This window comes from Strix aluco, chromosome 1 (genome assembly GCF_031877795.1).
Source record: "Strix aluco isolate bStrAlu1 chromosome 1, bStrAlu1.hap1, whole genome shotgun sequence".
Classification (NCBI taxonomy): Eukaryota; Metazoa; Chordata; class Aves; order Strigiformes; family Strigidae; genus Strix; species Strix aluco.
The window spans coordinates 65,679,840-65,696,612 of NC_133931.1; the positions used below are offsets into that span (position 1 = coordinate 65,679,840).

General features: G+C 40.7%; 1 protein-coding gene across 1 annotated transcript; it reads left to right on the forward strand.

The window, feature by feature from the left end:
• The first annotated feature begins 1,471 nt into the window (after positions 1-1,471).
• On the forward strand, positions 1,472-13,090 carry GALR1 (galanin receptor 1). The gene is made up of 3 exons (XM_074847857.1): positions 1,472-2,301; positions 9,408-9,473; positions 12,773-13,090. The coding sequence occupies exons 1-3, from the start codon at positions 1,597-1,599 to the stop codon at positions 13,088-13,090; spliced, it is 1,089 nt and encodes a 362-aa protein (XP_074703958.1). The 5' UTR covers positions 1,472-1,596.
• The last annotated feature ends 3,683 nt before the right edge of the window (positions 13,091-16,773 follow it).

The window sequence follows — 16,773 nt, forward strand, 5'->3', positions numbered from 1 at the left end:
AAAAGTTTCTCAGATCTATAGAAACTGGATTGTGCTCTCCCATTATGTGTTCCTTCGGATATAATGGACCAGACCATACATAAGATTAATTAAAATCTAGATCTGCAGAAGTCAATAGCTCTGCAGTCAGCTGATGTGCAGCTGCTGAGATGCCTCAACATAAGTAGCAAAAGGAAAGGTAGAAAAAAAAAATCAAATTGTGGACTGCAAAATAAGCAAGCAAAAGCTCCTTGCCTTCAACAGCACATGTGAGCAGCTCTGTTTGTCCCTGCTGCTCCCAGAGGAAAGCGGCTGCCAAGTAGCACTGAGCTCTTGAGGGGGGTGTCTGGAAAAGCCGTCTCTGCCCCAGCCTGTCCCTTCCCCCGAGTGCCCAGCTCTGTGCGCTCTGTCTCACAGCGGGGTTTAACCGTTGGCACCCAAGATCCCTAGAGAAGAGAAAATACAGCACAGTCAGCCGTTTGAATTTGAAATTGGCAATTTGAAACAAATGTTTAAGAACCCTCAGGCAAATCTGTTTCGTTCACCGGGTATATGAACCTGTGCGAATATTACACGGACTCGCATCCGTATTCTGGGGGAAGTTTTATATTTCGTCCTGTTCTGAAAAGCCTGACTTTTCAGAGGCTCTCTCATTGCGGCCCCCGGCGGGGATGCACCCGGGTACACGGGCTCCGTGATGTGAGCCTGAAAAGCGGCCGGACTTTCTCTCTCTCTTTTTTTTTTTTTTTTTTTTTTGGAAGGAGTAACAACTCCTGCCACCTTTTGTCCTGTGAGCTACTGCATATTACGGGATGATTAATGAAAACCTATGAACGACGTGAGAATAGAGAGCACAGGCGGCATTTAGTGCGGACTAACTCTTGCTGCCGGCTACCTGTTGAGGTGGGTTTACGCAGGCGCTTAGTTATTTCTGTCTTTATGAGAGAGTTCATTTAAGCCACGCTGAACCTGCCGTGCTGGAAGACGCGACTTCTGAGCCTCCCTAGGAGCGAAGACTAAAAGCAGAAAGAAGTTTTCTGAGGTGGGGACCGGGGCCGGTCGGCTCCACTCCGCTCCCTGCCGGCGGACCGCCCCGCGGCCCCACCGAGCAGCCCCACGGAGGCAGCCGCAAGCTAAACCGGGGGGTGGGGGGGGGGGGGAAAGGAGGGGGGAGGGAAAAAGGGAGGAAATCCCCCCACCCCTCCTTATCCCAAGGAGACATCCCCGGGGAGCTCAGTCTCCCGGAGCCGGAGGCGGCCGCCGGCGCGGAGGCTCCGCCGCTCGGCGGGGCTGCGCGGGCGCGGGCGGTGCGCGGGCGCGGCCGTAGCGCCTCCCCCAGCGGAGGAGGCGGCGGGGGCGCCGGTGCCCGCGGCCAGTCGGGCGGGGTGCGCTGCCTGCCAGGGGCGGTGGGGGCTGCTGCGCCGCCTCCGCGCCCGGCGGCGCAAACAGCGCCCCTGCGAGCGGCGGGGCACCGTCCTCCCTCCCTTCCACCTCCCTCCGTCCTTCCCTCTCTCCCCGGCGCTGGCGGGGGGCGGCCGCCCCGGCTCTCCGCTGTGCCGGGGAGCGGCGGCTCCGCTTTCCGCCCGCGGAAACTTTGGCCGGCGCGCCAGGGGGAGGATGGAGGCGGGGGAGCCCGCGGCGGCGCCCCACAACCGGTCCCAGGCTGGGGCAGAGCCGCCCAGCGCGGAGTTCAACCTCTCCGGGCTACCGGAGGCGGAGGGGAAGCCCCTCTTCGGCATCGGCATCGAGAACTTCATCACCTTGATCGTCTTCGGCTTGATCTTCACCCTGGGGGTGCTGGGCAACTCGCTGGTGATCACGGTGCTGGCCAGGAGCAAGCCAGGCAAGCGCCGCAGCACCACCAACATCTTCATCCTCAACCTGAGCATCGCCGACCTGGCCTACCTGCTCTTCTGCATCCCCTTCCAGTCCACAGTCTATGTGCTCCCCACCTGGGTGCTGGGTGCCTTCATCTGCAAGTTCATCCACTACTTCTTCACCGTCTCCATGCTGGTGAGCATCTTCACGCTCTCGGCCATGTCCGTGGACCGCTACGTGGCCATTGTGCACTCCCGACGCTCCTCGGCCTTACGCGTGTCCCGCAACGCGCTGCTGGGTGTGGGGCTCATCTGGGCGCTCTCCTTCGCCATGGCCTCACCTGTGGCTCACCACCAGCGCCTCTTCCACCACCGTGAGGCCAGCAACCAGACCTTTTGCTGGGAGCACTGGCCCAACCCACACCACAAGAAGGTCTACGTGGTTTGCACATTCGTCTTTGGATATCTGCTCCCGCTGCTGCTCATCTCCTTCTGCTATGCCAAGGTGGGGCAAAGCAGGTAGTGGTGAAGGGTATATAAAAGGGAGGGGGGGGGGCAATGGTGGTGGGTGTCCATGAGCTGTGGGGCTATCTCTGGGCACCTACCTGGAGGGTCATGGCCCTGTCAGGAGGCAACGGGGCAGGGGTGAGTTTGTGGCTCAAAAGGAGAGGGCAGGTTTTATAGCTGAGGGATGACTGGGGGACACACAGGTGTGTGTGGCACAGACAGGTCAGGACACAGATTGCAAGGGGTGGGGAGGGGGGGTTGTTCTGGCAATTACTGGGGTCCCTCTGCCAGATTTCCTTGTTGTGAAGGGCTAAGAAGCCCCAGCACTCTGCTGCTTTCTCTGTCAACACAACTCTCCTATTTCCTTGCAGTGCTGTATGAGGAGTTTAACTCAAATAAAGTATAACAAAGCAACAAGTTGTTCAGGCTTCAGATGAAGAATTACAGTTCTTTAAAATGCAGTGCACTTAAAATGACACAGATCCACCAGTTTGGTCTGATCCATTTAACATATTAAGAGCAAAAGGTGCATCACGCTACCTGGTGTGAGCCCTGTGAGCCCTGTCTTGCCCCAGTTGAAGTGGATGGGAGATTTACCTCTGACTTCAGCAAGGGAAGGTGGTGCTAGGGAGTGGTGCCTGAGAACCCAAGTGGGAAAAAGCAATAAGTAAGGGTGCCTGCATAAGGATATTTAAGGACTTTTCTGCTCAGGTAAACTGTCACATTTTTCCGTGAATATTAATTGCAGCCTTCAGCGCAGGATCCACTGCTTGCTGCTGGACAGGATCTGGAGCACCGGCTGCTACCTGCTGAGTTCGGCAGAGATCCTCCTGTTTCTGTGCCAGCAATCTTCAGTAGCATGATTTCTCCTTAGGCAGTAATTGACATTCAAGAGGATAGGTCTGCTCTTGCAAATAAGGACGGCTTAAATGTTGAGAAGTCAGTTCTTTAATTGGGAAGTTCAATAGATGTAATTAAAGTAATTTGAACAAATAATTTTGTTTTGTTCAGTTTTATATGTATTACATCAGCTTAATTGTGATGCACAAATTAAGGCTAGAATGGCATCCAACTCTGCTAAAACCAAGTTATGCAGAACTCAAAGGACAACACTTCTAAATTACTGTTTGTAATGAAATGAGTCTGACCTGGCAAATGGAGAAGAAATACATGTTTTCATACATAAACTGGATTCTGTTTTCCCTGGGTGAATACACTGGTATTGCATCTACAGTGGTGAATATGACTGAGCTGTGAGAGGACTGAAACTTGCTGTAGCCATAGATCATCAGAGTTTTAAGGAAATATTACATATTTCAGGGAGAACATTACAGAATGTGTGTTGAGGGAGCTTTTCAGCTCTTAAGAATTCTTCTATTTTTCAAAGCCAAAGCATCTTCATTTTCAGCATAAAGTACCAGCCTTCAAAGTCTAATTATATGACAGAAGATTGAAAACAAGTCTTTCAAAATTATGACAGTCCTGCGGGGGGGGGGGGGGAGGAAATATAAATAAACATAATATAAGCATAGTAAATATAACACACCATGCTGTTACAAAGCACCACTACAGAAGTAAATCTCTCAATATTAGTATGAAGATGTAGTTGTTAAAAAAAACAAAACAAAACCCCCCAAAAACCCCACACCCCAAAAAACCCAAACCATCAAAGCAACCCTATGTGAAATACATGCCCAGAACAAGTTCATAAAATCAAGGCCACTCAAGATTACAACTAAAATCTTGTCCTCAGATTATTGCCAGACTAAGATCTCACCCTTGCTTGGTGATGTGTTTTGAGTCTGTACATATGCTCCTGCTTGCCATGGTGTCAGGCTGGAAGATCCAACCCGAAGGGGTGAGTTTTAAGAGATAACTAGGAGATACCTGGCATTCCCATCAGTGACAATGAAGCTGAAAAATACCGTGATTTGTACATGGCTATTGGAGGTATTTGTACCCTGCAGCATAAAGGCTCATTCCTGCCCTCATTAGAACCCACTGGCAAATCTCCAACTGCAATATTTTGGCACATGGGGCAGGGTGAGGGAGAAATTAAGGAGGATAGTAGTTGAAAATCAGAGCTGAAGTTTTAGATTTGTCAAAGCCATTGCTACTCTCACAGGTCTCAAGCAAAGTGGTCAGCTTTTACTGATATCATTAAAGTTCTACAAAATACAAGTATTTTGGCATCTGAATGCACACAGGGTTAGAGGATCGCTGCTGTGTAATAACCTCAGAGTGTTATAAAAATAAATGCATTGGTTTCTTATGGACTTCACTGGTTTTCATGAACTGTGGATCAGCTAAATAATACAATCTTCTGATACAGTAGATTAAGACAAAGGAGACTCATTTCTCTATTTGAATATATTGCCTTTTCCAGACTCCTTTAAGGCAATTCTGTTTCTTTTATAAGCAAATTGCAAATGAACTTTCAGTTTTGAAAGTCTCATTTTTTAGGCACTCTAATAGGGAGCCTAGTTCCTTCTGTCTCTCACTCTCTCTTAAATTATGTTATGAGAGATTTGTGTTTTCCCCAGTGGATAGCAATACTGTTACAACCTACGGAAGTGCTGAAATAGTGCTAGGTGTTTGGAAACAAAGTCGTCCCACAATATCAGAACTGGAAATCTCATGTGATGTGCACTTAAGGCAGAGATTTATGAAATCATTCTCTGTGTCCTGTGTGTACAGGTAGATAGATACCTGTTTCCTCTCTCCCACAAATAACTTTGGTTCAGTTTCAACCAAATTTGATAGAGGAGTGAAGATATTGGGAGGAATGATATTTCCCTAGTTTTGTGAAAATGAGTCAATGAAGAAGGTGGAGATTCATGCTCTCTCCTTTAAGGAGAGTCAGTTTGTACTCAGCTGTTAAACATCAAACAAGCCAAGGGGGAAGAGGTCTTATGTAGCATCTACTTATGGAGGAAACACACAGTCAAGAAATCACAAATCCATAGGAAACCATCTTTTGTTGGCTCACAGAACCACTCTTGATAGGACCTTACCACTCGAGTAAGAGGAGCAGTGATTATACAGTTACTAGTTGAGTTAGAGCACTGCATACTCGTAGACAGCCTGTATTCATATTTTTTTATTGCTTATCATATTACTTGCTGTATTTTTTTAATACTGACATTTTGTACGTGTTTTGTAACACTGCTACAACGTTTGCTCGCGAATGTGTTCTTAAAGGGCCAAGTGATAAATGATTCCCAGTGAGATTCTAACATCTGCAAGCCTTGTGCAATGTGACAACTGATTTTGGGTGCCTCTGCTTTTGAGTACCAAATTATGAGGATTCAGTCCCTGAAAGTCAGGCCTCCTTCAATCAAACCTTTCAGTTGGACACCTAAAATCATTAGCAAACTTTTCCTTTTATAGATGTATAATATTAAAAGCTTTTTTAAAAAAATTATTTCTTCCCTTAAGAATGTTTCCATTATTATCTATCATTCTGAACATTCTGAATTCATGGAAGTCATGTGTGATTTATAGACTTGGTTAAAAGTAAACCATAAAAAGTAGGAGCCTCAACATCAAATATAAGCTTATAAGGTTCTTGACTTAAGTTATTATATCTTAAATTTTGCTGAGCAGCAAGGGAAAACTTTATTAAACGACACTGAAAAGAAAAAACAAAGGGCATGACACATTAGAAACTCACTATTAAAAGAAAGACAGTGAAGAATCTGTTGTGACAATAGAAGTAGCAGCATTACTTTAAAAAATGGATTGCAGGCAATGGCACTCGAATTTGAATCAGGTTCATACTATAAAATATGGTTCAGCATATAATGCTCGTGTTATGGCTCTGTTAAACAAACAGTTCATTCTTATTAGATAATGACCTTGGACAGGCTTTCCTGCTGCATGATTTTCTATGGCTGATAATGAAGGTGTAGCCAGACAGGAAATACGCTTTGCAACAGTGTAGACTTCAAACTTTTACAATGTTTGGTAGATTTACCTGAATAGACACAGATAGTTTAAACTATTTTTTTTCTCTCTCCCTAATTGGAAAAATACCTTTCTCAATTTGGTTTGGTTGTAGTCACTCAGCCTGGGCTCTCAAACCATCTTGAATGTAATTCCTGAAACAACTGGGGGAAAAAGAAAATAAATGGATTGTTGGTAGGCAAAATCATGACCCTCCCAAATGTCATCAGTGGTAGTTGTTGTAGTAGAGTCTGGATCAAACTGGAACTTCCTATATTTCTATGATCCTACAAGTCTCCTTATACCCTCTTTCAGAACAGCATAACTTTCTTCCCACGGCACCCCACCCTCACCTCCAGAAAACAGGAAAGCTATTCCTTCCCTGAGAGCCAAATAAGATCCCTGATCAACGGGTACATGACAGCTGGAGTTAGAAAAGTTTCATGTAAAGAGTTAATTTTTCCACAGGGCTGAATTTTTAAAAAATGTAACACTTTATGACAATAGGTTGTGACCTATTTTTTAGTAAGATGGGTATTTAATTCCATGAGTTAAAAATGCATGTACTAGTGGATATTGTGAAAGACTTTCTTTAGAGAAATAACCTGAGACAAAACAAGAGACACATGCAGGTTTATTATTAATTCAGGTGAAGTGACAGTGGCTGTTAGAGGAGCAATTGATTATTCATTGGCCCAGAGAAGAGAGGATTTGAACAGCAGAGTGAGGAGAGGTATCTTTGATGTGCCTTGTAGTGTTTGTGCATAAACATGGCTCTTAATATCCCTCCACAGCATTCTGTGGATGTCTCTGAGTGCTGTTCCACTGATGTTGATAGGTAATTAAATTCTGCCTATTTCTCTTGCTGTTGGTTTGCATGCCATCTGGTACACTACCATGTAGAGCCAGCATATTTTCACTGCACAGACTTATTTTATGAAATATGTATATAATCTGAAAGAGGGGTAGTTGAGAAGGATTCATTAGAAGGTTATAATTTAAATCTTCAACAAACCCCTCCACCATCTCCCCCCCTAATATCCAATTTAACAGTTTTGTATACTGCATCTTCCTTTGGACCAGAGAGAGATGCAATGCAAACATTTCTGCTGAAAGTTTCAAAACAAAAGAAAAAAATTATTTTAACTTTAAAAGAAGATTTTGCAGTTCTGATTTCTGGAAAGAGTTTATCTGACTTTAGTTTTGGTCTGTGAGGAAAAATCACAGAACAGTACAGACTCTGGGTGGGAGGTGATGGGATTTGCAAAGGTCCAGTAGAAACAGCCCATCATTCTAAGTTATGTGAGGGGGGTACGATAGGTGAAGCAGCACTGACAGGAAGTGAACTTCTCTGTATTTCTTCCATGCTCCTTTTTGGTTTTACATTTTTCACCCATGTACTTAGTGATTCAGCTGTTTTGTACACAGTGACGACGGGTGAATAAAGATTGTGTGAGCCAGAGGGTCATCTCCCTGGTCTTCTGCTGGACCTCAGGGGCTCCTCTGTCCTTTTCTTCTGGTTTCCTTCATCCTGGAGAAGAAAGAATGTCCAAAGCCAAAATGGGACCTTCTCAGAGAAAGTCCATTTATTTTTCTCCTGCCTTTCCTGAGCTCAGGTTAGCCTTGGTAGTAGCCTGGATAGCATTTCAGAACAGGGAGTATATGCAGGGCTGAGTCTTTCACACACAAACACGTTAGTGCACAGACAAGCACAAATGAACTGCACTTCCAATGTCAAGTGGTTACAAGTAATTTTTATTTTTATTGTTTGTGTTTCACTCGTAGCTAAGAGTAGATGCTTAAAAAGTGGAATGCACTGATGAGCTATGGTTATTCACAAATACCATCTTTTTCTTTTAATTCATTATGTATGTTTCTAAGACTCAAATGCCAGAGTGGGAACAAGTCTATAGGTCATCTTGTCTGGTGTCTGTCCTGGTAGTGGTTAGCCATGCATCCCAAAGAAAACAGAGAAAACATCCCCAGATGATATAGGAGAATTTGAATTTATACCCTTTTCCCCACCTCAAGAAGTCTCCTTATAAGCCCTAAAATTTAGTGTTATACTCCTTAAATTTTTTTTTTTTTTAGTGCTGGATGATCTTACCTATTAATTCTGGATGATCTTACCTATTAGACTGTTCTCAGTTCATCTTAGGGCTATGTAAAGTGCAACCTATCATCATCATCATCATCATCATCATCATCATCATCATCATCATCATCATCATCATCATCATCATCATCTAACTGAGCTCTACACTCTGACACTCTCTCTAAAAAATTCCTCTTACCATATTTTAATTAAACCCTTGAGTATAATTAAGCATCTCCTTTTTTTTAACTCTGTATGGTTTACAACTTGTTAAACATATTCAGCTGAAGAGCACATTCCCTGTCCCCCATGCCCACAAATCACACCATGTGAATGTATTAGATTCAGTAAATAATGACTGCAGATAAAGTAGGGCATTCACCTCTATGCATCCACTATTCAAAATCTTATGTGTAAATCAGTATGTTAAAATTTGGATCCTGCTTTTGGATGATGAGACTTTTTGAGGTGTATTTTTAAAAATTACTTGTGAGGTACAGGACAAGTATCAAATTGTTGATAAAGGTCATGCCTCATGTGAGATACATTTTAGTATAAATTATTTTTGAAAGCCTAAGCTTCTTTTGAAGATCAGATAGCACCAACATCCTGATTATATTAACCAAACATCCATCTGAAGAAAGCAAATTATGCAGGTGACTCAGAAAACCTCTGACTCAAAACATACACTCTTTATGTTACATGCAGTAAAGGTCATTCTAAATTAACAATCATTGACATTTTTATGGAAGAAGAATGATTGCTAATTCTAGGTGCACGATAGGTTTCCATTTATTGCCTTGTTAATTTGTAATATGTATTTGTTATGTAATACATCTGAGTTTTTATATAAAAATTCAGTTGTGGTCTGCTTCACATTTGTTGATTCACACAAATGCAGATATGTAATTCCTTTGGATTTTATACTGTGCACTTTTGAAATGTGTAAATTGGATCAGTGATGTTTGTAAGAGACTCATGCAGTACTGGAGAGCATACTCTAAAATATATGGGTTTGTATTTTAGAAAATGATGAAATACAAAATGCAAATTAATCTTTTCAGGTTCTTAATCATCTCCATAAGAAGTTGAGAAATATGTCAAGGAAGTCAGAAGTATCCAAGAAAAAGGTAGATTGCTTTCATTACCAATATATATTTGTTTATATAACTAAGGTAATTTGATATTATGTTGCTTGTTGCCAAAGATGTAATGGAGAGAAGGAAGTGAAATTAAGTATTTAATGACATATTCAGTGTCTCTCTGAATTTAGCCAGGTTTGAATTTTTTCTGATCTGAGTTTTCCATCACAGTGCATCAAACCATTACCTGAGACCCCTATATTTTGAACTTCAGAGCATCTGAAATTTAGTCATGGAGAGAAAACCTGTCTCTAATATTAAATTTTTTTTTTGCTTCATACTTCTATTGATTTTCCCCAATTTTTTTTTCTCTTATGTTTAAGACTTAAGTTATAAACTTGTTACAAGTAGAATTGTGGAAGGTCTTTAAATATAATTTCAGAATATAATCTCCGTGATTTAGAACAATATTTGAAAGATGTGTTTATATATTGAATTTGTCAGTTAATATAATATGGTTCTGATTTTTGAGCAGATTTGACCACAGTAATCATTTGAGTAACTTCTCAGTTTATGAACATGGAGTCAGAAAAACCCCTTAGGCTACAGTTCTTCATTTGATCACTATTATCATATGGGCATGCAGACTGTCTGCAATGTAAATGAGATATACATGGGCTCAACAGGGAATAAGTGATCTATTATTTATGCATTCTCTATTTTTAAAAAAATATCCTAGTCAATATATTTTAATTCATAGAATTAAAAGCACTATGGCCCTGATTCCGTAAAATACTTAACATATATACTTTTGCACTTAATGTCGTCAAAGCCAAAGATGTAGTTTTTAAAGACATTCTGTACTTTGCCATCTCTACTCTCATCTAAATTATTTTCACACTGGAAAAATCTGTGCATTTCCTCTAAACAATAATGCTTAAAAATTGCAAGTAAAAATCAGATCTGGCTAGGAACTAGCTTTCATAGTTTCGGGGAACAGCATTGCAGATATGCCCAAAACTGCCTGGACGTATCAGGGTTCAGTAACCAAAGGGCAACAAAAAAAAGCAGGACAAAACTTTTTTTTCCTTAGAAAATAAGTTTCTGATCCTAAGGCCTAACTCATGTTTTTCAAAGCAACTCTTTCCACTAGTGTGCTGTCTCTCTCTGGTTACTGTATCTTTTGTCTTTTCCTTCTACTGTTCTGTTAAGAGTGCATTTCAGGCTTAATTATACATTTCAGGCTTAATTATACATAAGGAAGAAATTCTTTCTTGTGAGGGTGGTGAGACACTGGAACAGGTTGCCCAGAGAGGTTGTGGCTGCCCCCTCCCTGGAAGTGTTCAAGTCCAGGTTGGACGGGGCTTTGAGCAACCTGGGCTAGTGGAAGGTGTCCCTGCCCATGGCAGGGGAGTTGGAACTAGATGATCTTTAAGGTACCTTCCAACCCAAACCATTCTATGGTTCTGTGATTTTATGACTTCTACCTTTATACAAACCTTTTTGAAAATTTCAGTAGTAGAATCTTAAAATTAATTTGCTATATGTATGGAAAAAAGTTAATGAAAAATATGAATGTGCCTAAATGCTATTTTTCGTGCTTTTTGGTCACAAAGCATCGATACTAACATCATGCATTTCAGGTGGGTTTTATTTGCTAATGAGAAATCCTAAGCAAGCTCCATTTAGGTAAACCAGAGCTGTCCTTTAGTCTTACCTTGTTTACAAGGCATAGTGATGGTTTTGGAAAGGTAAGCTCTGAAGTTAGGCTTAGGAGGAATAATGGGACAAGACAGATGTTGTAAGGTTTCCTAATGCAAAATTACTTATTCTTCAGATATGAAATGCTTTAAGTAAAATAGTTACAAGAGACACATAGTCAACCTCTGCTTTCAGGTGAATCTATGCAGTCTATCAAAAGTCAGTGATTTTGTTGGTGTAATTTTTTTTAGAATTTTGAACAAATGGAAGTAATATGCCTCTTTTGAAGTGATTGTGCATGTGGTATCTAGACAACCTGTTTTCAGATGCAATATTAACACATTGAAGGGATCAGAGAAAGAACTGCTCTTAATTTTTACTTCCTTGATAGCACATATTCTCCTGATGAGACCTGAAAGAGAAAAAATTCATGTGGCTGTTAGTGCCAACTGACTTAAACTCCATAGGGCTAAGTAGAGGAACAGCTTGTGAAAACAGATGAATCTCTGAGACTAAACAAATTATATTTACTATAGATATAACATCCTTTGGTTTCTGTTGTGAGATTTTGCTAACCAACAACAGCATCTGTCATAAGTTATTCTAGCCTGTTGCCACAGAAATCAAACTGTTTTTTCTGTAAGTTTCTACACATTAAGTCATGTTGTGATTAGGTAGGCCAGTCTGAATTATTATTGAGCATTAATCAATTCAAGAAGTATAGGCCAAGTTCAATAAAGTAGCAATAAGTCTAGATATTCAGTTTAGCAGAAAGTTAAAGATAACATTGACAGGCAAACTCCACTGTGCCCTGCCAGAATACCTTCAGCACCTGAAAGGTCTGTTCTGACTGATGCTGTATCTGTCTGGATGTATCTAATGAACTTGATGGCCCTTCCTCTCGTAAATAACAAAAGTGTAGTCAGGAGGCAGCACTGAGGATATTTTGTGTTCCATTCTTCTGAATTCAGTGTTTGGTGGTGAGCTTTAATTTCCAGATTAGTTTTGAAAATGTGCAGTCACCAGAAATTTCAAGCTCCTTACTTTTCTCTTTTTATCCCTAGTTGTATCCCAGAATATTGTTGCATGAATCCCCCTGTGGAAATTTTATGTTTAAAGGAGAGACTTTTAAAAAAGCCCCTGCTCCTTTTGTAGACACTCAAGCAAAGTGTTCATCTGACTGCTCTAAGCTCTTCCACTAGCTGCCTTCTTTCTTGTATAATAGACCTCTCTGGAAATTTTGGTCAGAAATCCTTGTGCCCTGTACTAAAATATAGATCATTAGATCTGGATGAGATTTCTCAAAGACCCATGTTATCATTATTTTACATGAAGCTTATGCCCACCTCAGAAAAGGCTAGGCTTTTGTGTAGGGAATCTGGAACATCATTCTTTACCTCAAGCAAAAGTATACGTTTGCCTTTTACTGTGGCATTTTCAAGACTAAGGTTCTCCTTGCAGTAGTTCACTATGCAAAATAAAGCCCATACAGGTAATGGAGTAAAATCAGTAATAAATATTCTAAAGTGTGTTCTCTCTCAGCATACCACACACACACACACACACCCCTAATGGTTTTGAAGCAGGTTTAAATCTGATTCTTCAAGTGCTCATCAGACATCTGTGTTTTCCTTTCCCTGTCTCAGACAGCACAGACTGTGTTGGTGGTGGTAGTGGTTTTTGGCATCTCCTGGCTGCCGCATCACGTGATTCATCTCTGGGCTGAATTTGGAGTTTTCCCACTGACTCAAGCTTCCTTTCTCTTCAGAGTAACTGCTCACTGCCTGGCTTACAGCAATTCTTCTGTGAACCCGATTATATACGCATTTCTCTCTGAAAATTTTAGGAAGGCCTACAAACAAGTCTTCAAATGCCAAATAGGTAATGAGTCACCTCTGAATGATGCTAAGGAAAATAAAAGTCGGATAGATACACCACCGTCTACCAACTGTACACATGTGTGAACTGTGAGAAGTCCTGTATGTTGGCTCTTCATTTGTGTGAGCTAAACACATAAAAAACAAAGCACAATGAGCTTTGTCTCGGATTTATCTTGATAAAGCTAATTGGTATTTAATGTACTGAAGTTGCATTCATAGCAAAAGTTTGTGAAACTCATTTGAAAGAAAACTGGGCTGATCCTTTTCGTCTTAGATAGCTTTGTCAAATGAAGATCTTGGACCTTTAAAAGATACTTGAGAAAAAAATGTTGGAGATGATATGTCTGTATTCTTACTCATTAAACATATGGTGTGTAAACATTCAAGTATACAAGAAGGAAATATTGATATGGACAAGTAACTTTCTGACGTCTTACTCCATTAAAGCGAAGAGATGGCTAAATATTCTGTCTTACAGATAATAAATACTGTAGTACTATTTCAGAGAGGAAACCTTTTGTTCTCTTCAGATTGTTTTGACAATGTCTTTTCTCTTTTTAAAGTAAAGACGGGCTCTGATTTGGAGTTTAAATAACCTGTGTATAACGAAGCTGTTGATTTAGAGAGGAAATACTAATTTTGTCTGTTTAGCTGTCTTTTTAATGTAATATACTGAGTAACGATGGACTTTTTCCCACTTCATATGCCTGCCTTACTGTATACACAGACCTTTTGTGTATGCTAAATAAGGTTTTGTTTACAGCCTGTATGTAGTTGTACCATAATGAGGATTTGTGTCTGAGGGAAGCTTTTCTTTGTGTGTTGCATGTGCGTGTGTGTGTGTATGTTTTGTTAACTTTATAGACTTTGACATGGAGATACAGTTTTAAATGTGCAACATATACATGTTTTTAAATATTATGTTCCATAAAGCAACTCTGGGCAATGCTTAAGCATTTAAAAATAGCATTCCCTTAGAAGTTGTAGGAGTGTCTTGATGTCATGTGGCTCTAAATTGGAAAAATTCAGAAGGATGTATTTAAGTCAATACAAAGTATATAAGGCAAATGGTCCAATTCTGCAAATTCTTAAATGAGTAGTTTCAGCAATTTTATAAAAGTACTTAATATGTCTTTAAGTCTATATGTCTAAAGAAATAGTGGAAGGGCACTCAGTCCTTTGAGAACATTATTGTTAGCTGGAGTAAGATATGCTTTTACCTTTTTTATTAATGACCCATAGACTCATAGAATAAATTAAGTTGAAGGAACCTCCTCTTAAGGCAGGGCTACCCTCAGAGTTGGATTGTTTCCTTGTCTAGGCAAGTTTTGAAAATTTCTAAGGATGGCGATTCATCAATTTTTTGGGGGGCAAGCTGTGCCAGTGCCTAATCACCCTCACTAAAATATTTTTTCTTACCCCCAGTTGGGATTTCCATCAATGTAACTCATCACCGTTGCCTTCTGTCCTTTTGCTGTATACCTAAGTCTTCTCTCTAACTAATATGTAATTTATGATGGCACTTAAATTTCCGTCCAGCCTTCTCTTCTGAAACAATGTGTCACTCTCAGTCTCTCTTCATCTGTTGTGCTCCAACGCCCTGGCCAGATAACTGGCCTTCCACTGGCCTTCCTCCAGTGTATCCATTCCTCTCGTGAACTGAGGTGTTCAAAACTGAACAGTGTGTTCCAGAAGCGGCCTCACAAGCACTGAGTAGTCTAATCACTTCCCTTGACCCGTTGGCCGATTCTTGCTCATACAGCCTCTGGTACTGTAATAACATACTAGTATTACAGTAATTTATTGCTGCAAGGGTACACTGCTGACTCATATTTAATTTATGCTTTACAATCACTCTTGTGTCCTTTTCTGCAGAATTGCACTGAGTCCCCATCCAAGTTTCAGGACCTCACTTTTGGCTTCGTTGAACTATGCATTTGATAGCTATTACTTCCATTCTTCCAACTTACCAAGAGCCCTCTGAAAGGTAGCCCTGATCTCCAGCATATCCACCACTCCCCCGGGTTTGGTATCATGTGCAAACTTGCTGAGAGTCCTGCACCCTTGTCTGGGCCTTTGAAGATGCTAAATAGTGTTGGCCAGATGCTGTGTCAGATTCCTTTTTCTCTGCAAACTTGCTTTAAAAAAAAAAAGTTCAGAGTGGTAGAACCACATCAGCTATGGAGGGTTAGGTCATGTGAAAATGTCTATGTCTGTGTGTCAGTGTTGTCTGCTTGGAATCAGTAAAATAATATTGAAGACATGCTACTGCATGCATGGTGTTTGTGTCCATTCTTTCATATGAAGAGACAGTTTGATGATAGTGCTAGGAACACAAAATATATGGAAAAAACCTCAGTTGGAGGAGAAGGGTTTATCTGCACAGGAAACCATTTTCTGGGTTAGGACTGAGGTTAGAAAACACAATCTAGAACAATGTTGAAGTTCCTTTGAGTTTTCAGATCCTCATCACCCACTAATCACTCAAATTATGAAAGCCCTATCAGACTTCAGCTGAATTTATAACATATTAGGAGATTCTACAGCTTTGAAAAATGTATCTTTTTGCTTTTAAAAAATTGCTTGTGATTTTATTACTTTGAATAAAAAATTACAATGTAAATATGTAATTGTATAAATTTAACATGCTGAGTTTATTGTTTCATCTGGAAAAGGTTTTTTTTTTCCTTAATTGCACATAATTTTAAACCCAGGTGCTTGATAGTAATGGAGCTACTACATCTGACATTTCAAGGATGAGGGGGTAGGGGCAGACTGCAGTATCAACTAGTTAGAAAGGCCCCACCTGGTTCCTGGTGAGTATCAGTAAAACTTCCACCTCACTTTTCAGAGAAATCCTAAGAAGCAGCTGACACTCCAAGGCTCAGTTTCCTGCCTAAAACATGCTTTTGTTGATCAGTGTCTCTAGCGCAACTTTGACATATTCAGCTGTGACACAGAGGTTGTGAATGTAAAAGCAGTGTTAACGTATGCTGTGAGCTGTGTCTAATCCTTGGGCAGGAAGTTGTTGTGCCACAAAAATGGCTAATTTAGGCAGAAAATCAGGGAATAGGTGCTTATGATCCTTTACAACTGAATGTCTACTTTCAAGTTCTGAGCTTGGCAGGGATTGTTGTTTCTGGTGGAGGCCAAAGCAAAAGTTTCACCTCACTTACTTGCCTAATATGCTTTTTTACATCTTTTTAACCAGAAAGGTTAATTTCAGCGTACATGAAGTAAAGGGGGAAAAAAAGGATTTCTCTGGCTAGGGCTGAATTTTCCACTTATAGAAAGATAAATAATCCCACTAAATTTCATCCTGTTGTGTGAATCTGAAAATATTCTGTACAAAACAAAATAAGCAAGAGGAATGATCACTCAAATTCCTCTCGAACTAAAGCAAGGTGTGTGTGTGTGTAATTAAGCAAATAGTTAAATTTCTCTTGAATTTATTTTAAATTATATTTCTCATAAATTGAGACAATTGGAGAACCACAACAGAAACTGCTACTCACATATTCTTTTATAAACTCGCTAAAATTTTTTTGTATGTATACTGCCAAAATGCTACCTCTTTGTACTGTTTCACAAGCGTCTCCTGAAGTTTAAAACGTACAATACACTTTCAACACTGACGATAGAAGTAGTGTATCCCATCAGATCAAGTAGGAGGAGTTGTTCAGCCCATCTTAAAACTGTGTCTTAGTGGAGAAACATAGAGGTCTTTCCTTTTCTTAGTTTTCTCTGCAGAGTGGATGAAAGACCCC

What these genes read in the sequence shown, in the direction of transcription:
- GALR1 (XM_074847857.1), top strand. Translation starts at nt 1,597, where the DNA reads ATGGAGGCGGGGGAGCCCGCGGCGGCGCCCCACAACCGGTCCCAGGCT. An exon ending in TCTCCTTCTGCTATGCCAAG is followed by an intron (nt 2,302 to 9,407) that starts GTGGGGCAAAGC and finishes TAATCTTTTCAG; the next exon opens with GTTCTTAATCATCTCCATAA. An exon ending in CAGAAGTATCCAAGAAAAAG is followed by an intron (nt 9,474 to 12,772) that starts GTAGATTGCTTT and finishes TCCCTGTCTCAG; the next exon opens with ACAGCACAGACTGTGTTGGT.